The 24,964-nt window shown below is 42.5% G+C and overlaps 1 protein-coding gene across 1 annotated transcript in view; it reads left to right on the top strand.

Moving 5' to 3' along the window:
* The window catches only part of LOC145357156 (uncharacterized), a 48,667-nt gene that overhangs the window by 5,485 nt on the left and 18,218 nt on the right, over nucleotides 1-24,964 (top strand). The window contains exons 6-11 of the mRNA XM_080210312.1: nucleotides 480-491; nucleotides 2,728-2,838; nucleotides 4,427-4,571; nucleotides 5,921-6,019; nucleotides 7,690-7,768; nucleotides 20,688-21,258. Of these exons, the coding sequence (XP_080066438.1) occupies nucleotides 480-491; nucleotides 2,728-2,838; nucleotides 4,427-4,571; nucleotides 5,921-6,019; nucleotides 7,690-7,768; nucleotides 20,688-21,258 (1,017 nt within the window). The remainder of the gene's footprint in view (nucleotides 1-479; nucleotides 492-2,727; nucleotides 2,839-4,426; nucleotides 4,572-5,920; nucleotides 6,020-7,689; nucleotides 7,769-20,687; nucleotides 21,259-24,964) is intronic.

The following is a 24,964-nucleotide window of genomic DNA, read 5'->3' as shown; positions in this document are numbered from 1 at the left end:
TGGATTGAACTGATTAACGGCTGTTTAGGCCAATTCCACGGGTATGAGACATGGAATCTTAGAGCCATAGAAAGGTCATGGTATAGAAAGAGGCCATTCAGCCCATCCTGTCTGCGCCAGCCAAAAAAGAATAAAAAGAAACTAGCCATTCATTTTAAGCCCACTTTCCAGCACCAGGTCTATAATCTGCAAGTTTGAATCCCTGGCAACATTCTTGTATATCTCCTCTGCACTCTCTCCAGAGTGAAAAATTATGTCCTTCATAGAATAGAATCCAGACAGTGCAGAAGAAGGCCACTTGGCCTATCAGGCATCCACTGACAACAATCCCACTCAGGCCCTATCCCTGTAACCACATGTATTTTCCTCACTAATCTCCCTAATCTACACACCTTGGGATACCAAGAAGCAATTGAGCATGGCCACTCCACCTAATGTGCACACCTTTACAACATGGGAGCAAACCGGAGCACCCAGAGGAAACCCACAAAGTCACAGGATGAACGTCCAAACTTCACACGGACAGTGACCTGAGATGGAATTGAACCCAGGCCTCTGGCACTGTGAGGCAGTAGTGCCACCCTGTAACGTGGTGACCAAAAATGAGGAGGAACTCAAAAATTTCACTCAAAATTTGGTACAGCAAACCCTATCACACTTAAACATGCCCTAAGTTTGTGTTACAGAAAGCTACTGCCATGCTACAGTTGGCCCAACCAATGTTTCATTACATTTCCTGCATTGCATCCCTGCTTCTGTATCCAATACTTCACCCAAATAATGGATAACAATTCACGTACTTTTCTGACCACCTTGTCCACCTGTCCTGCAGAGATAGGAGATTTTCAGTTTGTACCTTCCCTTGAGTCCTCAAAAGGCAATGATAAAGACACACACCCACAGTCTTTGTCAGGAACACAAAGGGTCTTTATTAATAAGGGAAACTGTACAGAGGCTGGCAGCCAGCTCACCAACTGCTCCTATGTGCCTTCTACACGGCTTCAGACTGTCTTCTGCCGAAGAGAGCATTCTGCCCCCTGCAGTGATTACCCACTCTCAGTCTCAATTGGTTGCCCCCAAGCCAGATGAGACTCTTCTGCTATGTTGCCCCTAATTACCACAAGAATCAAAAAGAACAGCAGCTGTCTGCTCTAAGTGGGTGTGCCATAACCCCTGTGCTTCTTCGCAACACAGCCTGCATCACCTGCTTGATCCCCTTCCCCCCAGTTCCAAGGCACTGGTAAACAAAACATCCATTTGAGGGCTGAAAAATTGAGGCTGACTTTTAATGTGTAGCATTTTGTAGCTGAAAAGAGGTGGCAGGTGTGGGGGGCGGAGGAGGAAAGTGGGGGGTTAAATTATCCATCAAGCATAAGCAAAAACACAATTTTTTGCCGGTTGAAGAACTGGAATTTTTTCATATGCCAGGTCGACGCCCCAACCTACACTAATAGAAGAATGTGGTGTGGAGATGCTGGCATTGGACTGGGGTGGACACAGTAAGAAGTCTCACAACACTGGGTTAAAGTCCAACAGGTCTATTTGGAATCACGAGCTTTCAAAGCGCAGCTCCTTCATCAGGCAATGAAGCAGCAGCGCTCCAAAAGCTCATAATAGAAGAATCATTTACCCGTTTATTAACAGGGGGTTTGAGTTTAAGAGCCGTGGGGTTATGCTGCAACTATAGAGGACCTTGGTGAGACCACATTTGGAATATTGTTGCAGTTCTGGTCACCTCACTATAAGAAGGATGTGGAAGCATTGGAGAGAGTGCAGAGGAGATTTACCAGGATGCTGCCTGTTGTGGAGGGTAGGTCTTATGAGGAAAGGTTGAGAGAGCTGGGGCTTTTCTCTTTAGAGTGGAGGAGGATGAGAGGTGACTTAATAGAAGTTTATAAGATGATGAGGGGGATAGATAGAGTGGACATTCAGAGACTATTTCTTTGGGTGGATGTAGCTGTTACTAGGGGGCACAACTATAAGGTTCATGGTGGGAGATATAGGAGGGATGTCCGAGGTGGATTCTTTACTCAGAGAGTGGCTGGAGTGTGGAATGCACTGCCTGCTGTGATAGTGGAGTCAGATACTTTAGGGAGTTTCAAATGTTAATTGGATAGGCACATGGAACACACCAGAATGATAGGGAGTGAGGTAGCTTGATCTTGGGTTCGGACATAGCTCGGCACAACATCGAGGGCCGAAGGGTCTGTATTGTGCTGTACTGTTCTATGTTCAATGTAACAAGCGGCAGCCGTAGGCCATACAATTCCTTGAGTCTGTTCCTTCATTTAATAAGATCATTGCTGATTTTTGACTTCAGTCTCCCAGATTCCGGCACCATTTCCCATTTGGAGTCCAAAAATGTACCTCACTCAGCCTTGAATATATTCAGTAACAGTAGTCTTGGCTGTCTGGGATGGAGAATTCTGTAGATTCACAAACGTCTGAGTCTAGGCCAGAAATTTCCCATCCCGCCTGTTGCAGGAATCATAACGGGCAGGACAGAAAGTTTGGCAGACTATTTAAAGGTCCGTTAACCTTGGGCTGGAATTTCAGATCTTGTGCCGTGTGCAACCGGAGGATCCCACCCCTAATGTTTCCCAGTGAGTGGGAAGAGAGGGATATGAGTTTCAGTCCGGAGTTAGAAGGTGACTGAGGGGGAGAGTTACATCAATTAACATATTAATTGACCCTGAAATATTTCATTTATTCCAGGACTCAAAATAGCAAAGACGGAGGTGAAGTGATATTTGGAGGAATTGATGAAAGTCTCTACACAGGTCAGCTTACCTGGGCACCAGTTCTTCAAGAAATGTACTGGACTATTGCTATTGATAGGTAAGTGAGAACTTATAAAACAGTCATCACCGTTTAAAAGCACCCTGCCTATAGACTGGTGCTGGCTACAAATCCCTTGAAGGATCACCGCACATTTCTGTAATGAGAAAAAGCAGCATTCAAAAAAGCAGCTTGGCTCTTCAGTAAGAAGAAGCTGTTACTCATAGACAATAATAACATTCCAACATTGAAAGAACATTTTGCATATATTAGCATACAAACGCGTCAAATTTTCTTATGAATGAATTCCTTTTGTCTGTTACATTAATGGACACTCAAACTTCAGAACAAGCAGATGGTTGGTTCCATGAGGACTTGGCTCCCCAAACAGGGAACGGACTGAAGTTCTACATACTGAACAATTGAAGTGTGATTGTATAGTTGCTGCCTCGTTCCACACATTGCTTGAGATGTCACTCTAGAACACAAGGAATTTGTGGTAAAATAAAATTACCATTAAGCCCCACAAGCTCACCCATTTTAAATCAAACTCAATCCAAGTAACTCACCTTTCCATCCTATCCTCAAATCCCTCCATTCTCCTGCAGTAAATCTTGCTGTGTTGTGAAGCCAGTCATATTTCTATTACTTTCTGTAGTTACGTATCGTGCAAGATAATTGCCGATTGCACAAAATAAATCTTTCTCATTTCCCCTCCTTCTCCCAACTTCCCAAGTTGTATTTCAACTCTTCAGCATAATGAACAATTTGCCCAGATTAATGTTGCCCACCATGAACTAAAGCGAAACCACTTTTCAATATTCATCATTGAGAACCAGGGAATGATTTCTCTGCAGGTTGTGAGTTTTTTGTGTAATTTGATTGTTTTACAGATATTTCGGTGCTCAATAGCAGCACAAGCTCTGTCGATGCCAATATTTCTTTCAAATCTTTATTTCATTTTACCTGAGTGTAATATTAAGCTGTGTACTTTATTACTTTGTGCAGGAATTGTGCCTCATGTTAAGTTTAAATGTTTGAGGAAAGAAGGAATCACATGTAAGTTCCATCTTTGTTGCCATGTTCGTGTGTGAGATAAGTTAGGGCAGTCTACAGCAAGCACCTTGGATAGGTGGCACAGCACAGCACGGTGGCACAGTGGTTAGCACTGCTGCCTCATAGCACCAGGGACCCGGGTTCGATTCCTGTCTTGGGCGATTGCCTGTGTGGAGTTTGCATGCTCTCCCCGTGTCTGTGTGGGTTTCCTCCGGGTGCTCTGATTTCCTCCCACAGTCCAAAGATGTGCAGATTAGTTTGATTGGCCATGTTAATTTGCTCCTCAGTGTCAGGAGGATTAGCTCAATTTGCCATTCACTCAGAAAACTATACTGATGGTTTAAAAGGCAAGTAGAAAGATATGAAACTGAATAGTGCTCAATGGGATGAGGGGATGAGAAAACATTTGGAAGGGTGGGGTGAGCTAATTGGATAGTTCTACCAAAGACTCAGCACCAGCATGTCGAACTAAATTGCCTCTGTTTGTGCTGTGTCATTGTGCGATAAATCTGTGATTCTAAGTGCCGATCAGCTGCATTGCAGACCTGGTTTTGCTGCAAGGAACTATCATGAATGCAATTCTCTCCTTCAGCGTACGAATCAATGGTGTAGAGTTCTTCTGCTATGAAGGGTGCCAAGCTGTGGTCGACTCAGGAACTGGCCGAATTGCCGTACCACAAGATGACGTCGGTCTATTGCGTCAGGAAATCGGCGCTCATGAAGACTCAGGTGGTGGAGTAAGTTGTGCTGACAAATGCCAATTGATTCTGGGCCAGAAGCACAATTGGGAATGTTGCCCTACGCTGACAGTGGAAGGACTGCAAATCAATAGATGCCATCAATAGTTCATCTTACCTGGTCACAGATAATTGATAAAATGTTTCCATGCCAATTCACTTCCTCCACCTAGTGGTGCACTAAGTTAAACTCTTTTCTCATTCCATAGCTAATAATTCCCAGAAGAGCTCAGCAGCAGGTGGCATGGTGGCAAAATGGCTGTTGCCTCACAACACCAGGGACCTGGGTTCAATTTCTGGGTTGGGCGACTGTCTAAGTGGAGTCTGCATGTCCCCCCTCCGTGTCTGTGTGGGTTTTCTCCAGGTGCTCAGGCTTCTTCCCAGAGTCTGAAAGATATGATGGTTGGATGCTAAATCCTCACTGTGTCCAAACAGGCACCAGAGTATGGGGTCTAGGGGATTTTCACAGTATCTATATTGCAGTGTTAATGTAAGCCTTACTTGTGACACTAATAAATCAACTTAAAGCTAATCTATCACCAGGTGCTTATAGCATGAGGGGTATCAACGCTCATCAAGTGCGGCTGATCAGGAGTCTCTCCCACTCTTCCAGCTGGCCATTGCTGTGATTAGAAAGATTTACAGGTTGACATTCAACCTATTTGACCTCATTGTGAGCGCACCTTCCTGGTCCTAGGGTGGAATTTGAACTCAGAGCTTCTGGCTCAGAGGCAGGGACACTACCCACTGCACCACATGATTATAAAAACATTTTAAGGATTAGCATTGCCCAAATGGCAATTGGCAAATTTGCAATTAGCAAGGCAACCAGCTGACATGGTAGCAGAACATTGAAACCAGTTTCTTTATGTTCATCCAGCAGTAAGGATACTTCAGTTGCAAGCCATAAAAGAATTAACTTCCAAAAGTAAATCAAAAAGAAAGGTTTAATAAAAGAACTTCCTTGCACCAACACTCAAGCCCCACACTAGACTATGCAAGCTCCCCACCACCCTCATCTGCTTCCTATTTATGCTGGGTCAGCTGGTCAGCTGACCTCTACATCCTTTTGCTATTGGTTACATTGTCTACCTGATCAGCTGACCCTCATGTTACCATTGGTTACATTATAAGACTTTGTATTAGATCTTTGCTGGAGTATCTCAGTGGGAATAGCAATATTCATGTTAATGTGGTATAAATAGAACAAATAGTGGGGCCCTGAAATGTAACATTTCATAATCCATTTGACAGATTATTTCTGAAATAAATGTTAATTTCCATGCTCTTTATTTTGCATTTGTACTAATCATATGTTAATCTTTGATGTTGCTTTCTCTACTTATCAGTATTTAGTCGACTGTGACAGCATCGAAAGTATGCCTTCTGTGACCTTTGTGATCAGTGGGGTTGAGTTCACACTCTCTGCATCAGATTATGTCCTTCGGGTACGTATGCACCAACAACAACTTGTATTTATATAGCCCCTTTGATGTCATAAAACACCCCGAGGTGTGTTGTAGGAGTGCGATAAAATGAAATATGACGACATATTTGGATTGATGGCCAAATGTTTGGTCAAAGAGGCAGGTCTTAAGGAGTTGGATCGGCTGAGGAAGGGAATTACTGAGCCAAGGGCCAAGATAACTCAGGGGCCAGCCAGGCAAAGTGGACTGATTAAAACCAGGCATGTTGAAAAGGACAGCAAATAATAACACTGGGGGTTAGCTTCTTAAAGTAGAATCAGAATGGTGCCATGATAGGATTTGTTATGTATGCGCCTATTAAGTTATGGTGTCTAAAGATCCTGAGGTAGGCTTGGTAACTTGAACACTGGAAGTTCTTTATTGTATGTGTGCACTGTTCCGCATACAGATCTCAGACTGCTCAACAGGGTCCCACACTGGGACGAACTAATTGCCCAGGGCACTCCTGACCTATATACTTAAAGGGGCAGTACACACCCCAAAGCCCCAACATGCATTTAATACACATATTGCAGAGGTCTGGCTGGTTCTTATGGTATAACATTAGAGGAAAGGAGAGTGATGCTTTTCCTCTTGTAATTCACTTCACCATCCTCATCTATCCCCATAACAATGTTCACTCTAATTCCTCCTTATGGTGCGGGGAATGTTTGTTGCACTCTATGGAATGTTCCGGATTGCTGTGGAGCGGTGCTGCCACACACCCGTGCAGCTTAGAGGGATCATTGGTCCAATGCTGTAATTTCTCAGTCAATAGGGATGAGATATGCATCAAGAATCCTGGTTACCTTCAGTACAGTTTATTGATTCTCCAATACCCATTCCCCCTTGATGAGACAGAGACCTGCCCCAATGTGTAACACTCCATTTAGAGGCCTGACTGAGAACCAATAAGCCCCCCTTAGTTAATGATCTGAATTTAAATAGGATGCAGTGACTACGTGGGAAGCATATTCTGGACAGTAGCAACCTATGTTCATTGCTGCGTGATCATAAAGCAATACAGCACAGAAACTGGCCCTTCAGCCCAACCAGTCCATGCCGACCATGGTGCTGTCTCAGCTAGTCCCAATTGCCCATGTTTGGTGCATGTCCTTCTAATCCTTTCCCAGGGCAGCACGGGTGGCACAGTGGTGAGCACTGCTGCCTCATAGTGCCCAGGACCCGAGTTCGATTCCCGGCTTGGGTCATTGTCTGTGTGGAGTCTGCACGTTCTCCCCATGTCTACATGAGTTTCCTCTGGATGTTCTGGATTCCTCCCACAGTCTGAAAGACATGCTGGTTAGGTGCAATGACCATACTGAATTCTCCTTCAGTGTACCCGAACAGGCACCAGACTGTGGCGACCAGGGGATTTTCACAATGACTTCATTACAGTGTTAATGTAAGCCGACTTGTGACATTAATAAATAAAAACTAAAAAAAAATCCATGTCCTTAACCAAATGCTTTTTAAATGTTTTTTTTTGCCTACCTCATCCACTTTCTCTGGCAGCTGGTTCTAGATAGACCTGCGTGAAGAAGTTGACCCTCAGGTCCCTTTTAAATCTTTCCCCTCCCAACTGTAAACCTATGCCCTTGATGATTAACTTGTACATGACTTTCAGCTCATGCGCCTCCATTATTTTACAGGAAACCATATACTGTGTTCCTGGGTTTGAAGTAACCTACATCAGTCCCCCGACCAGATCTGGACCCCTGTGGATTATTGGTGAAGTTTTCCTCAGATCATTCTATTCTGTTTTTGACCGTGCGAATAACAGAATTGGATTCGCTCCAGTTGCCTAAGAGGCATGATTTCTACTTTAGTTCCAACTTTTAGCAAATAAAGCATCATCTTAAAAACCACTTGCACGAGATTTCTGTTCTTTGACATTGATTTGAATGGGGATGAATATCAGGCAGTTTCTATAATTAAAAGCAGATCTGCAGTATCTGTTTTACAACCAGATAGCAAGTCGTAAATCTATGCCCAGAGTCTCTCTCAAAGGTGGATTTAAAGCTTTTAATTCAAGTTAATATATCCTTCGTGAGGTGTAGGTTGGGTTTCTCTTGTCTCGTCCATGGGTGGATCCGTTGCGACCGAGAATGGAATTTTGGCTTTCCAGCCAAAAACTGATACTGCAAAATCTCAGCCCTGAAACCCAGTCATGGGGCAAGATTTTATGACCCCGCTTTGGTCCAAGGCCAACAGAAATTTCCGAGGCGGTAAATTTCCGGCCTTTGTGCTTGAAACTGAACCTTGCACCTTGGATGGTCTCTCATTAAGTCCATGTACAATAAATAATTTTTTAATTTCATTTGTGGGACATGGGCATCGCTGGCTGGCCAGCACTTATTGCCCTTGATGAGAGGGCAGTTGAGAGTCAACCACATTGCCGTGCCTCTGGAGTCACATATTGGCCAGACCAGATAAAGATGGTAGATTTCATTCCCTAATAGACGTTAGTGGACCAGATGGGTTTTTCCAATAATCGACAATGGTTTCATGGTCATCGGTAGATTCTTAACTCCGGGTTTTTTTTATTGAATTCAAATTCCATTAACTACCATGCTGAGATTTGAACCCAGGTCCCTAGAACATTAGCTGAGTTTCTGGATTAATAGACTAGCGATAATACCACTAGCCCATCACCTCCTCCAAATAAAATATTAGACATTATACTAGTTATATTGTAAATAAAAAAGCTGACATTAGCTTTGCCACCCCTTGTAAAATAAAAATGTTTCCACCTGCATTGACCATTCTATTTAATAGAACATGTAAAAGCTAAGTTATCCATGTAATTATATACAAATAAGAGGAGATATATTCACATTCTTTACCAGGCATAGCCAGGCCTGTAGATTCCATTGAGTTTATTTAATTGTTTGGGTCCCATGTTTATATAGTAATGAATGTAACAAAGGTTTTCATCAACTTCAATGTGGATTTTATCTGAAGTTAGAACTCTAAAGTATATGTCAAAAATATTTTCAGCCCAGCTCAAGGTCACCATAAAATCTGCAAATCCAAGCTCAACCTCGTGACAAGTAGCACCCAGCAAATATTTGTAAATGAGTGGAGGGCTCATCTGCAGTTGTGAAGCATTGACACTCCCTTAATTTACCCCTACAGTCTTAGCTTAGTCTCCACCCCTCTGTATTCCAGGCCCCCTTGACTTAAAGACCAATGTGCCACTTGCCTTTTTGATTGCCTTTGTACCAGCCTTCTGTTCTTGGACTTCCAAATCCCTTTATTGCTTTATAGTTCCTAATTTCTCACCATTTAGTAAATATTCCTGATTTATCTTTCTCACGTTCAAAGTGGAGATCTCATAATTAGCCACAATGAATTCTATTTGCCATTGGTTTACCCAATCTCTTAAATCTGCTATCCTTTGCAACTTCTTGCCCTCACCTGTATTATTTATTGCATCTCCGAACTGAGTGCCAGTTGTAAACATAGAACCAAAGAATCCATACAGTGCAGAAGGAGGCCATTTGCTCATTGAATGTACACTGACTCTCTTACCTAGGTCCATCCCTCGCCCTATCCTTGTAACCCTATGCATTTACCATGGCTAATCCACCTAATGTACACATCTTGGGACACCAAGTGATAATTTAGCACAGCCAACCCACCTAACCTGCACATCATTGACATGTGGGAGGAAACCGAAACACTCAGAGGAAAGCCACGCAAACGCAGAGAGAATGTGCAAACGCCACACAGACAGTGACCCGAGGCTGGATTTGAACCCTCCATCATCCCCATCCCCATCATCCATTCCAACGTTCCAACAAGAGACAATACTTGAGAAGGAAATAGCTGCAGGTCTCTGGGGAGAGGGCAGCAGACTTCCAGGTACATTGTGGGAGTTGGCTCCATCTGGGCAATACCTTTCTATCCAATTCAGACTTAAGTGGCAAAGTACCACAGGAGATGGGACGCTGAAACACCAAAGGTGGGGATAGAACCTAGAGGATGCTTACGAGAGCAGAACTGGAGGACTTTAGAGATCTCAGAGGGTTGCAGGGCAGGAAGAGGTTACAGAGACTTGAAGCAGTGAGACTATGGAGGGAGGATTTCAGAAGAGTGAGAACTTCAAAACTGAGGCTTTGCCAGATCAGGGCACAAGCGAGTGTGAGTATAACTTGAGAAACAGCCTGCTTTTTAACATTAGAGATTAGGAATGTGGGAGGAAACCGGAGCACCCAGAGGAATCCCACATGACCCAGGAAGAACATGCAGATTCCACATGGACAGTTGCCCAAAACTGGAATTGAACCCAGGTCCCTGGTACTGTGAGGCAACAGTGCTAACCACTATGCCACAGTGCTTCTTAAAGCTTTTCAATTTGCTTCTAAGAATCAGAGAGAAAGTTCTAGAATTGCCTAAGGATTGGCCACTTATTTAACTGAATCTGCCAGTAATTAATCCCTGATACCTGTCCATGATTAAAGGCAGCACATTGGTTAGCACTGCTGCCTCACAGTCCAGGGACCTGGATTCGATTCTAACCCCAAACTCTTTCTCATAGGTAGATTATAGGGTTTTAATTCAAGCTTAATCTATTTGTCACTTAATATGTCTTGCACCCTATTGTTAAGGCCCAGGCCAGAAACTCCAAGGAAGTTTTGTGAATTTAGCCTAGACTCCAAGTATTACATTGGATTTTGGCTTTGATGAGCATAAGCTGTTTCATTCCAGGTATGATTCAAGTGACCCACTGGGAAACTTTTATTAAACTAAGTTTACTTAAGAACACAGTTAGAATATGATAAAAAGAATGCATCTCCATTAAGGACAGTCACTTAGTACCTCACTGTACCGCAAGCCCATGGATAAGCTCACAATGCTCCACTTCTCCAGCTTCCACCCTAAACATGTTAAAGAAGCCATCCCCTATGGACAAGCCCTCCGTATACGCAGGATCTGCTCAGATGAGGAAGATCGCAACAGACACTTCCAGACGCTGAAAGATGCCCTCATAAGAACAGGATATGATGCTTGACTCATTGATTGACAGAGCCACAGCAAAAAAATGCACTGACCTCCTCAGAAGACAAACATGGGACATGGTGTACAGAGTACCCTTCATTGTCCAGTACTTCCTTGGAGCGGAAAAGCTACGACATCTTCTCTGGAGCCTTCAGCATATTATTGATGAAGACGATTATCTCGCCAAGGCCATCCCCACACCCCCACTCCTTGTCTTCAAACAACCGCACAACCTTAAACAGACCATTGTCAGCAGCAAACTACCCAGCCTTCAGGAGAACAGTGACCACGGCACCAGACAACCCTGCCACGGCAACCTCTGTAAGATGTGCCGGATCATGCCACGTGAGAACACCATCCACCAGGTACACGGTACATACTCTTGCAACTCGGCCAACGTTGTCTACTTGATACGCTGCAGGAAAGGATGTCCCAAGGCATGGTACATTGGGGAGACCATGCAGACACTACGACAATGGATGAATGAACACCGCTTGACAATCACCAGGCAAGACTGTTTTCTCCCTGTTGGGGAACACTTCAGTGGTCACGGGCATTCAGCCTCTGATCTTTGGGTAAGCGTTCTCCAAGGCAGCCTTCATGACACACAACAGCGCAGAGTCGCTGAGCAGAGTCTGATAGCCAAGTTCTGTACATATGAGGACGGCCTCAACCGGGATCTTGGGTTCATGTCACACTATCTGTAACCCCCATGACTTGCCTGGACTTGCAAAATCTCAGTAACTGTCCTGGTTAGAGACAATACACATTTCTTTAATCTGTGCCTAATGCTTTCTCCACTCACGTTGTCTGTACCTTTAAGACTTGATTAGCTATAAAGAATTGCATTCCAATCATTATTTTGTAAATTGAGTTTGTATCTTTATATGCCCTGTTTGCGATTAGAACTCCCACTCGCCTGACGAAGGGGCAGCCAGTGCTTTGAAAACCAGTGGCTTTTGCTACCAAATAAACCTGTTGGACATTAACCTGGTGTTGTGAGATTTCTTACTGTGCACAGGCCTCCAGTTTGAAAAACAACCTTCTAAAACCACTCTCTGGCTTCTGTCACGAAGCCAAATTTGTATCTATTTAGATACCTCACCCTGGATCCTGTGAGATTTAACCTTACGCAATGGATGTCGTCCATATGGATTTCAGTAAGGCGTTTGACAAAATCCCTCATGGCAGGTTGGTGAAAAAGGTTAAGGCTCATGGGATACAAGGACAGGTGGCTAGATGATTGAGAACTGGCTTGGCAACAGGAGACAGAGGGTAGCAGCGGAAGGGTCTTTTTCTAGCTGGAGGTCTGTGACTAGTGGTGTGCTGCAGGGGTCTGTACTGGGACCTCTGCTATTTGTAACATATATAAATGATTTGGAAGAGGAAGTAACTAGTGTGATCAGCAAGTATGCAGATGACACGAAGATGGCTGGACTTGCTGATAGTGATGAACAGTGTCGGACACTACAGCAGGATATAGATAGGCTGGTAAATTGGGCGGAGAAATGGCAGATGGAATTTAATCCAGATAAATGCGAGGTGATGCATTTTGGAAGAAATAATGTAGGCGGGAGTTATACAATAAATGGTAGGACTATTAAGAGTATAGAAACACAGGGGGACCTAGGTGTACAAGTTCACAAGTCCTTGAAGGTGGCAGTACAGGTGGAGAAGGTGGTGAAGAAGGCATATGGTATGCTTGCCTTTATAGGAAGAGGTATATAGTATAAAAGCTGGCGTCTAATGTTGCAGTTGTATAGAACGTTGGTTAGACCACATTTGGAGTACTGCGTCCAGTTCTGGTCGCCACACTTCCAGAAGGACGTGGAGACCTTGGAGAGAGTGCAGAGGAGGTTTACCAGGATACTGCCTAGTATGGAAGGTCTTAGCTAGAGGAGAGATTGGACAAATTGGGACTGTTCTCCCTGGAAAGACGGAGAATGAGGGGAGATCTAATAGAGGTGTATAAGATTATGAAGTGTATAGATAGAGTGAACAGTGGGAAGCTTTTTCCCAGGTTGGATACGAAAATCACGAGGGGTCATGGGCTTAGGGTTAGAGGGGGGAGGTATAATTCAGTTGTTAGAGGGAGGTTTTTCACACAGAGGGTTGTGGGGGCCTGGAATGCACTGCCAAGTAGGGTGGTGGAGGCAGGCATGCTAGAGTTGTTTAAGGCTTACCTAGATAGGCACATGAGCAGACTAGAGATGGAGGGATACAAAAGAATGTTCTAGTTAAGGATCAAGAGCCTCAGGACGTTCCTGGGAATCAATAGATTCCTATGGGCCGTCCAACATATTGTATGCTTCACCTGTCTCTTACATTGGAGCTCATGGGGATCTTCCGTGAATGTCTGTAAAGGCTGTTGTATGTTTATTGATGTCTCTTTTTTTACATCCACAGGTGATTCGGTCTGCCTTGTTGGCCAACAAGGGGCATACACGCAGTGGGTCGTGCGAGGGCTGCTCTTGGATGTTGCTTTGAGAGTTGTCTAGTGCTTCACATCGTTAGTGTACGCTTAAACTGGACCAATTGATGGGCAACACGGCAGATCAGTGACTATCACTGTCTGCTGTGCAGATACAGGGACCTGGGTTGGATCTCCGACTTGGGTCAGTGTCTGTGGGAGTTTGCACAATCTCCCCGTGCTTGCGTGGGTTTTCTCCGTGTGCTCCGGTTTCCTCCCACACTCCAAAAACATGCTTTTAGGCTGATTGGTGTTAATAAATTGTCCCTAAATTAGACCTCCCTTAGTCTGGCGCACATCTAATTCTCTAAATTTGCACCCTTTGATTGTGGAGTCCAAGAGGCGTAGACAAAAGTCGTAGGTAGAAGAAGGATTGGAATGAGGCACTCACTGAGTGTAAAAATGGGCAGCGCGGGCTTGTAGGGCCAAAGGGCCTGTTTCCGGTGTTGTTCTTTGTTCTTTGCAACAACCTATCATGTGGTACCTTGTCAAAGGCCTTGCTAAAGTCCATGTAGACAACATCAACTGTGCTACCCTTATCTACCTTCTTGGTTACCCCTTCAAAAAGCTCAATCACATTTGTGAGAGATGATTTTCCACTCACAAAGCCGTGCTGACTGTCCCTAATCAGTCCTTGCATCTCTAAATGCCTGTAGATCCCGTCTCTCAAAATACTTTCCGACAATGTACCCACCACAGACGTGAGACTCACTGGCCTGTAGTTCCTACGCTTTTTCCTGCAGCCCTTTTTAAACACAAAGGTACAACATTTGTCATCTCCAATCTTCAGGCACCTCACCCGTCACTATCAATGATTCAAGTATCTCTGCTGGGAGACACTCAATTTCCTCCCTAGCCTTCCACGATGTCCTGAGATACACTTCATTGGGTTCCAGGGATTTATCTATCTTGATGCGCTTTACGACTTCCAGTGCCTCTTTCTCTGTAGTGTATACACTCCTCAAGACATCGCTATTTATTTCTCCAAATTCCCTAAGATCCATGCTTTTCTCAATAGTAAGTACTGATGAGAAATATTCATTTAGGATCTCACCTGTACCTTGTGGATCTGTACATAAATGACTTTGTTGATCCTTAAGAGGCCCTACTCTCTCCCTTATGACTCTGCATTGCTAGGCAGAACACTGGTTCGGGGGTCCTGTGTTTTGGACAGTTTTGTTCTGCTTCTTAGTGAGTTTAAAGTTTCATTTTCTGTTTGGCTGCAGTTTAGAAGGGGCATCAAATTGAAAAGAAGTGTTTCTCTCTCTCCCTGTTTTTGGAAGTTCTGCTGATGAGCTGAAAGCAAGGCTTCTTGCCTTCCTGGAGTACAGAATCTGTTGTTGTGTGCTTGACCAGAATCCCACCCTGCTGTTCCGAGAAGCTGTTCTGACTTCAAACTGTACTGGAGCTGTATCCAGAGGGTTGCTAGAAGTTACAAGCTGAGAGGTCAGGGTTTTAATTCTCCAACCAAAGGATTCAGGTTCAGTATCACGTGAGCATTAGTCTTTGCTGTGTCAAATCTGCAGAAAGGCTTTTTGTCTATGGGAAGTTTTTATTTGATTGGAACTTTTCACGTACATTTATTATTGTGGTTGTTTTGTTTTTATTTATGCAGTTGAGAATTCTGATTAATTCTAAATAACCAACATGAGGAAATTAGCACCTAATGTTTTAATATATGGTTTGAGAATAATACAAAATATTTAAGTAACATATTAATACTGTCTCTAAGAAATTAATTTGTAACATGTCAGTAAAATGTAAGATGTATTCATGAAAGATACCAGCACAAGTCAGGCGCAAATTATGCAGCAAAGAAAATTACCCATGTATATCCAGGCCAGGGCGTAATGCCAAAAGTTAAAGGCGTCTTCATTTGGTGTTAGAGCTGATTTAAACTGTTTAGAGAAATGCTGAATCGTAAGAAGCCATTTTCGGGACAGACCTTCTGTAAAATGGACAGATGAATGACAGATCAATATTTGAAGGTGTCAAATTATAATTGATTGAAGGACATGTCATTGTTCGATCGGCAGAGCAGCGAATGAATGAAATCGCTTTTAATTAAGTGCTGGGCTATATAATGTGTAACAAAAAGTATAACCTCTCTGCTTTTTGGCTTGAAATCTGAGATCTTTTGAGAATGCCTCATAGCTAATTTGCTGTGCAGGTGAAATCAGAGATCTTTATTTCGGCCAAAAGAAATTTGTCTTGTCTTAATTGTATGTTTGTTTGTCTGAATACTTTAAAATTGTAATGATTTTGATTCGAACATTTCAATATTTTAATAAAAACTATTTAATTGAAGAATTTCATTCAACTGAATGAACTTTTTTGCCTTTGTGAAGTAAAATGTTTAATGAAAAGATCTAGTCTTTAAATTAATCAGGCCACCGAGAAGATTTTCACACTACAGTTTGGTGACGATACAGAATTATCAGAGTCGATGATCTAGTGATTACTTCCTCTAGTATGTACTTTTAATTAAGTGTTGCTCACTTTTTTAGTGGAGGGCTAGGCGCTCTGAGTCGCTGGATTCGTCAGATACCCAAACCCCTTGTAGGTCACAAACATCAAAAAAAATTTTTACAAAGTATATCGGTGCAAAAGTGGAGGGAAGGGAAAGACGCTTTATCCACACACAGCAGATCCCACTGATTACTCAGAATTAGTGAAGTGCGCCAAAAATAGGAAGCTAAGGTAAGGGGAGTTAGTTTCGCTGAGACAGTAGTGCCACAGTGCCGTGCACTTATTGGTTTAACAGACCGAGTAAAAATACTGGAGATTTAAACAGTTGTCTAACGATTGAGAAGTTGTTAAATATGAAAGATACAACTTAAAGAAAAAGAGAATACAAGAGTTAAAGGGCAGTTTAACAATGGAGAAGTTGTAAAAAAGATTACAACTAAAAAGAAGTCATTTTCTTTTAAAAAAGGGTTTAAAGAAAAATGGCCCCAAGGTCAAAAAATGCTTTCTGTCTTCACAAATCTTTGGCAAGATTTCTGTAAACAAGCCAAGTTTGAAACAAGCAGAAAGTCAACCCATTCAATCCTCACAGGATGAATCTTTGTGTTTTAAAATCTGCAGCAATTAATATGAATTGTTAATTCAAATCAAAATATAATAGGAAGGGGGAGAATATTCAGTGGAATTTACACAAAAGAGACTGGGTGGGGATGTGTGAAGTTTACATTTGTCGCTATTGAATGTTTCGTGATAACAGCACCAACTAAACTAGTGCTATTCAACAATGGCAGTGACCTGACAGCATTTTGATTCAATTGTGAGGAAGTGGAAATTTAAAATCAGCAAAGTAATCATGAAAATGAGATAGGTAGTCCAGGGCACACTGTACTTTTAGATATAAATTTTAAATATGAGTAAGTTAAAATTTACAACAGATATAAGAGAATTAATTCAGCAGAATAAATAAATGTTAAAGGGAGTAAATAGGGTGATTATTTGACTTTAGACAGCCCATATCAATGTGTTAAAGCCCATATCAATGTGTTAAAGCAAGCTACTTTAATACAACTATGTTATTTGAGATAAAGAATGATTAATCAAAGCAAGTTACTACCTAGAATCAAACTGGAAGGTTTGATTTCTGTTTCAAAGATTTTGTTACGTTATTGAGATCAGTTTCATAGCAGTGAAACTTTCGTAAATTGTTAACTGCAAAATAACAATTGGCACCCCTGGAGTCTGCGGGAGATGTGGATTTCTGGATGTGTATAGAGACAGGACTGAACTGTATCAAGTTAATTGGTATGAGGAAAACTACATTACTAACAGACTTGAATTTACCAACTACTGACCAAACAGTAGAATAACATGGAGTTACTGGGGCGAGTTAAAGTTGCACTGCCCAGTATAGGAGAAAAAAACAGGCTCAAATCTGAATGTGTCATAACAAAGAAGGAAGCATTCTGGGGATAGAGTTATTGTCTAGTTAGTGATGACAACTGATGTAAGAGCAGGAAACATCAAATGGCACCACACATCCAAACAGAATAAATAGGGAAAAAGTGAATGTAGCATTTCTAGGGGAGCAGCATTTCAAACAGATTGGGAAGAGATCAGTCTGGAAAAAGAAAAATTGTCTGCACAATATCCTCGAGTTTGGGCTAGAAATGAACAAGATTGTGGAAGTTTAAATGTCCCACCAGAAAAGATTCAGGGAAAAGTTCAAGCTATTTGATGCATCATCACACAGTTAGAAGAAGAAGGAACAGTGACAAAGAGAGTGTCTTCTACTAATTCACTTATATGGCTGATTATAAAAACAGACAGAAGTTATAGATTACCTGTGAATTATACATCTCTAAACAGATATGCTCATGGGCATACCCAATAGTTGCAAATCCAGCTAACATTCTAAACACAATTGGGATAGGTCAAATTATTTTTACTGTATTAGATGTGGCCAATGGATTTTGGCCTATTCTAATAGCAAAATAACTCAGTACAAATTTATTTTTACAGTGGGAAATCAACAATACACGTGGACTTGTCTACCACAAGGGTTTCACAATAGTCCAACCATTTCTCACAAACACATGGCATAACCAATCGATCCTATGAAATGCGCAGGAACCACCATTCTGCAATATATAAGCACATAAGAACATAAGAAATAGGAGCAGGAGTAGGCCATCTAGCCCTTCGAGCCTGCCCCGCCATTCAATAAGATCATGGCTGATCTGTCGTGGCTCAGTTCCACTTTCCCGCCCTCTCCCCATAACCCTTAATCCCCTCTCTTATCAAGAACCCATCAACCCGCTTCTTAAAAATATTTAGCGAGGCAGCCTCCACCACTTCAACGGGCAGAGAATTCCAGAGATTCACCACCCTTTGAGTGAAGAAGTTCCTCCTCAACTCCGTTCTAAACCGCCTCCCCTTTATCTTGAGGCTGTGCCCCCTAGTCCTACTGTCTTTTTTGAGCGGGAAGAGTCTCTCCACCTCTATCCTATCCATCCCATTCATCATCTTATACGTCTCAATGAGATCTCCCCTCATTCTTCTAAACTCTAACGAGTACAAGCCTAGTTTATTCAGCCTCTCCTCATAGCTCAACCCCCTCAACTCCAGTATCAGCCTAGTAAACCTCCTCTGCACTCCCTCCAAGGCCAAAATATCTTTGTGCAGGTGCGGCGCCCAAAACTGCACACAGTACTCCAGCTGCGGCCTCACCAATGCCCTATACAGCTGCAGCAAGACCTCCCTACTTTTATTTTCAATCCCCCTCGCTATGAAGGCCAGCATCCCATTCGCCTTCCTGACCACCTGCTGCACCTGCAAGCTGGGTTTTTGCGACTCATGCACAAGGACCCTGAGGTCCCTCTGCACCGTCGCCTGCTGCAGTTTTTCACCATGTAAGTAATAGTCCTTCCTACCATTCTTCCTACCAAAGTGGACCACCTCACACTTGCCAACATTAAATTCCATTTGCCATTTCCTGGCCCATTTGCCCAGCCTATCTAGATCCTTCTGCAGACTCTCCACACCCTCCGCACAATTTGCCTTTCCCCCAATCTTGGTGTCATCAGCAAATTTCGACACCCTACACTCGGTTCCCTCCTCCAGATCATCTATATAAATGGTAAATAGCTGAGGCCCCAGCACCCCTGGGGCACCCCACTAGTCACCAACCGCCAATCCGAATAGCACCCATTGACCCCCACTCTCTGTCTCCTATTTGACAACCAATCCTCTATCCACGCTAACACCCTACCCCCAACTCCATGTCCCCTGACCTTCTGCAATAACCTCTTGTGAGGTACCTTGTCAAACGCCTTCTGAAAATCCAGAAAGACCACATCCACCGGCTCTCCTCTATCCACTGCCCTAGACACATCCTCATAGAACTCCAGTAAATTTGTCAGATATATAGATGATATATATAGATGATGTTTTGATTGCTTCAGACAATCACAATGCACACCATTTGGCAATATAAAATGTTGGACTCAAATTCAATCCTAAAGTGGTTCAGTTAGAGATGTTAACAATATTTGGGACACATCATCTCAGTAGGCAAGAAGGAAATTCCAGAAGATTGAAAGAAGGCTATTTTATGTGCACCACAACCACCACATAATTAACGTAGGAATTTTGTGGATTATGCAAAACTAGCAAAACCACTGTAAGATTCGATCAAAGGAGGAAGGCCTAGTAAAGAAAAAATAGATTGGAAAGAAAAGGAAATAAAGTCAGCCCTAACTAAGTCTCCGGCTTTAGGATTACCAAATCTCAGCAAGCCAATTCACATCTTTTGCCAAGAAAGTAATGGAATACAAATAGCAGCAGTCACCCAGAAACATGGAGACAAAGTAAGACCAGTAAGTTATTATTGAGTACAATTAGATTCAGTTACAAGAGGAATGCATAGATGTATATGAACATTAGCTTGTGCCTCCTGGGCCATAATGTATACGCAGACAGCAGATATGCATTTGGGTTAGTACATGGCTACATGACGGCATGGAAAAGATGAGCATTTGTTACTTTAGTCAAATCAAATGGTATAGTAAAGCAATCTAGAAAATGTTTATGTTCAAGTGTTAAATTTATGATTATTGATTCTAACTGTGAGGGCTTAGGGCCATATTAGTGTAAAATTGACAAACTGTGTATACAAAGAAAAAAAATCAACCATCCATTGAAGAAAGGATACATCAGTGAATAATGAGCTCGAACAATCTTTGAACAAGGAACAAAAACAGAACGCAGTTAAAATAAATGCATTATTGTTATTAGCATAAACAGAATTTGAGTAATACCAAATGGTTAAAAAAAGATTATATTACATCTTGTAATAACATGTATGTTTTTTATAGTGTGAATAGATTAACAGGAGTTTAACAGAAACACTTAACTGTATTTGGCGTACACAGCTGATGTATCTAGTGTTGGGTATATACTCATATACCAATCCATGCGGGGAAGAGCTTTCCTTTGCGGACAACCCCTTTAAGGTAAGGGGAATTGATAATATAAGATCAATTAACCCAATTGTTCAGGAAACCTAGAGGAAGGACAGTTGGATTTGCAAAGGAATAAGGGGAGATTTTTTCAATGACAGATCATGCACAGGAAAGGCAGGTTACTTGAATAGACCCTTATCTGTATTCAGTACAGCCAAATGAGCACCCAATTTGATTCTAATTGATACAGGATTAAAGGAACAAGAAATATTATGCATCAAGGTGTTCAGGGAAGCAGAGATATTGGGATCAGTAAATGAAATCTACACCATAGACATCAGGAGCAGGATTTGCTTAAGCCCACTGGAGGATGATCACATGTGGAACATGAAATACACCCAACACTTAATGGAACTTATTGGATTTGTGAAAACAAATCTTACCCATGGCTGCCCAAGGGTAGGAAAGGAGTTTGTTACTTCAGAATATGTAGTTCCACAATTTTACCACACTGATCAATCATCAGAGGAAACTACCAGTCATCGATGTACTGCAGTGGACATAGACTATTTTTTTGGAATAATGGTGCCAGAATATTCACATATAAGACCGACAATGGAATTGGGAAATATTGCTTATATCTTGGAAATAGTAGCTAATGACACAGTTACTGCTGTATCACAACTCAATGATGAAATGGTAGAAATGTGTACAGTTGTGTTACGGCATCGGATGGTCTTCATTCTTGCAGCAAGAGGAAGAACATGCAGTTTGATTGGATCGCGATGCTGCACCTACATATCAGATAGTCAGAGAATCTGGTAACTCATTATCGGAAGGAGGTCAAGAAGTTAGAAAATCCAGAGCCATTCTCTTTGGAAAAATGGACGACAGAATGGATCAAAATATGTGAAAAGAAGATATTAATTGGAGCTACATATCTTTTTACTTATTTACTGCTGATTATCGTGACTATAATGCTTCTCAAATATTGTTGTTTGTTGCAAAAGTAACATCCATCAAGGAAGAGAAGGAAGAAATACCAATTATTTTTCTTTTTTCAAGCGGCATCTTGACAAATACATGAATATAATGGGAATAGAGGGATATGGTCCCTGGTAGTTAAGTCAGGCAGCATGGCCGGTGCAGTCTTTGAGGGCCGAAGGGCCTGCTCCTGTGCTGTAATTTTCTTTGTTCTTTGGACTTTCAAAGAGCCTTTCTTTTAACTAGAAACACCTTCACTGCACTCTCTCAAAAGTTAATATATCCTTTGTAAAGTGTAGGTTGGGATTCTCTGTTCTCGTCAATGGGGGAACCCGTTGCGAGTGAGAATGGAAAATTTGGCTTTCCAACCAGAAGTGAACACTGCAAAATCCCTGCCCCAAAGCTCAGCCTGAGAGTCTAAAACTGAACTTTGTACCCTGGATGCTATCTCATCAAGTCTATGTACAAGAAATAATTCTGTTAATTTGCTCGTGGGACATGAGTGTCATTAGCTGGCTAGTATTTATTGCCCTTGATGAGAGGGCAGCTGAGAGTCAACCACATGGCTGTGGCTCTGGAGTCACATATAGGCAGGGTCAGGTAAGGATGGCACATTTGTTCCCCAGAGGGCATTAGTGAACCAGATGGGTTTTTCCGACAATTGAGAATGGTTTCCTGCTCATTAGTAGATTCTTAATTGCAGATATTTTTTATTGAATTCAAGTTCCACCATCTGCCATGGTGGGATTCGAACCTAGGTCTCCAGAAACATTAACTGAGTTTCTGGATTAACAGACCAGCAATAATACCACTAGGCCATTGCCTTCACCGAATAAAAGATACAATTTATATTCGACATTATAGAAGATATATTGCAAATAAAAAAGCAAAACTGTTGACATCTAGCTTTCCCACCCCTTGTAAATAAAAATGTGTCCATCTGCATTGGCCATTCTATTCAATAGAAGATGTAAAACATAAGTTATCCATATAATTGTGTACAAATAAGAGGAGTTGTATTCACATTCTTATAAGGCACAGTCAGGCCTATAGGTTCCATTGAGTTTATCCAATTGTTTGGCTCCCATGTTTATATAGTCATGAATGTAACAATGGCTTTCATTAACTTCAGTATGGGCTTTATTTGAAGTTAGAGCATGGAAAATAATGTCAAAAATATTTTTCGTCCAGCCCAAGGTCACAGAAAAAAGCTCTGTAAATCCAAGTTCAGCCTTGTGACAAGTAGTGCCCAGCAAATATTTGTAAATGCGTGGAGGGTGCATGTGCGGCTGTGAACCATTGACACACCCTTACATTTACCTCTACAGTCTTAGCTTAGTTTCCACTCCTCTGTATTCCAGGCCCTCTTGAACATAAGAGCATAAAAACATAAAAGCTCGGAGCAGGAGTAGGCTATCTGGCCCCTTGATCCTGTTCAGCCATTCAATAAGATAATGGTTGATCTTTTCATGGGCTCAGCTCCACTTACCCGACCGCTCACCATAACCCTTAATTCCTTTACTGTTCAAAAATGTATTTATCCTTGCCTTAAAAACATTCAAGGAGGAAGCCTCAACTGCTTCACTGGGCTGGGAATTCCACAGATTTACAACTCTTTGGGTGAAGAAGTTCCTGCTCAACTCAGTCCTAAATCTGCTCCCCCTTATTTTGAGGCCATGTCCGTTAGTTTTAGTTTCATCTGCCCATGCAAACAACTTCCCTGCTTCTGTCTTATTTATTCCCTTCATAATCTTATATGTTTCTATAAACTTCATTCTTCTGAATTCCAATGAGTGTAGCCCCAGTCTACTGAGTCTCTCTTGGTAAGCCAACCCACTCAACTCCAGAATCACCCTCGTGAATCTCCTTTGTACCCTCTCCAGTGCCCGTATATTCTTTCTCGAAAAAGGAGACTGGACGATAGCGAACGTGGTACCGTTGTTTAAAAAGGGTAGGAGGGATAGCCCGGGTAACTATAGGCTGGTGAGTTTGACGTCAGTGGTAGGCAAGTTGATGGATAGGATTCTTAGGGATAGGATGTATGAGCACTTAGAGCATTGCGATCTGATTTAGGATACGCAACATGGCTTTGTAAAGGGGAAGTCTTGCCTTATGAATCTGGTAGAATTCTTTGAGGAGGTGACAAAAACGGTTGACGAAGGACGAGCCGTTGATGTCATCTATATGGATTTCAGTAAGGCGTTTGACAAAGTCCCTCATGGTAGGTTGGTAGAGAAGATTAAAGCTCATGGGATACGTGGCCAGGTATCCAGATGGGTAGAGAACTGGCTTGCAAAGAGGAGTCAGAGAGTAGAAGTGGAGGGGTCCTTTTCTAGCTGGAGGTCTGTCACTAATGGTGTGCCGCAGGGCTCAGTACTGGGACCTCTTCTCTTTGTAGTGTATATAAATGATTTGGAAGAGGGAGTAGGTGGTGCGATCAGCAAATTTGCTGATGACACCAAGATGGCTGGATTGGCGGGCAGTGAGGAGCAGTGTCTGGCAATACAACGGGATATTGATAGGCTGGTTAATTGGGCAGATACAGGGCAAATGGAGTTTAATCCGGATAAATGTGAGGTGATGCATTTTGGCCGGAATAACGTGGGGGGAGTTATATGATAAAGGGTAAGCCCATAAGGAGTATAGAATCGCAGCGAGACCTGGGGGTGCAAGTGCACAAGTCTTTGAAGGTGGTAGTGCAAGTGGAGAGTGTGGTGAAGAAAGCCTATGGTATGTTAGCGTTTATAGGAAGGGGTATAGAATATAAGAGCTGGAGTCTAATATTGCAGTTGTACAGAACGTTGGTTAGGCCGCATTTGGAGTACTGCGTTCAGTTCTGGTCGCCTTAGTACTGGAAGGACGTGGAGACTCTGGAGAGAGTGCAGAGGAGGTTTACCAGGATGTTGCCTGGTATGGAAGGACTGCGGTATGAGGAAAGATTGAAGAAATTGGGGCTCTTTTCCCTTGAAAGACGGCAACTGAGGGGGGATCTAATAGAGGTATATAAGATTATGAAGGGTATTGATAGAGTAAACAGAGGTAAGCTATTTCCTATGATAGAGACACATAGGACAAGGGGCCATGGACTTAAGGTGAGGGGGGAGAGGTATAACACAGATATTAGAGGGAGATTTTTCACACAGAGGGTAGTGGGGGTATGGAATGCTCTGCCAAGTAAGGTGGTGGAGGCAAACACGCTAGAGTCCTTTAAGAGTAACTTAGACAGGCACATGAGTGGGTTGGAGATGGGTGGATATAGGAGATTGTTTTAAATAAGGGTCATTAGCATTGGGGCATCCCTGGTAAGGTAAATGGATATGGTACAAAAATAATAATGTTTTTTTCCCTTTTCATTCACAGGTTTTAAGTCGGTCTGCCTTGTGTCCAACGAGGGGCATACACGCAATGGGTCGTACTTGGGCTGCTCTTGGTTGTTCGAGATTGGCCTAGTGCTTCGTGTCATTAGTGTGTGCCTAAACTGGACCAGATACTGGGCAAGACGACAGCTCAGTGACTATCGCTGATTGCTGTGCAGACACATGG

This window comes from Carcharhinus amblyrhynchos, chromosome 22, assembly GCF_965287045.1.
Source record: "Carcharhinus amblyrhynchos chromosome 22, sCarAmb.v2.hapA, whole genome shotgun sequence".
NCBI classification, from domain to species: domain Eukaryota; kingdom Metazoa; phylum Chordata; class Chondrichthyes; order Carcharhiniformes; family Carcharhinidae; genus Carcharhinus; species Carcharhinus amblyrhynchos.
The sequence above is the reverse complement of the archived record's forward strand: the minus strand, read 5'-3'. Positions and strand labels throughout refer to the sequence as shown.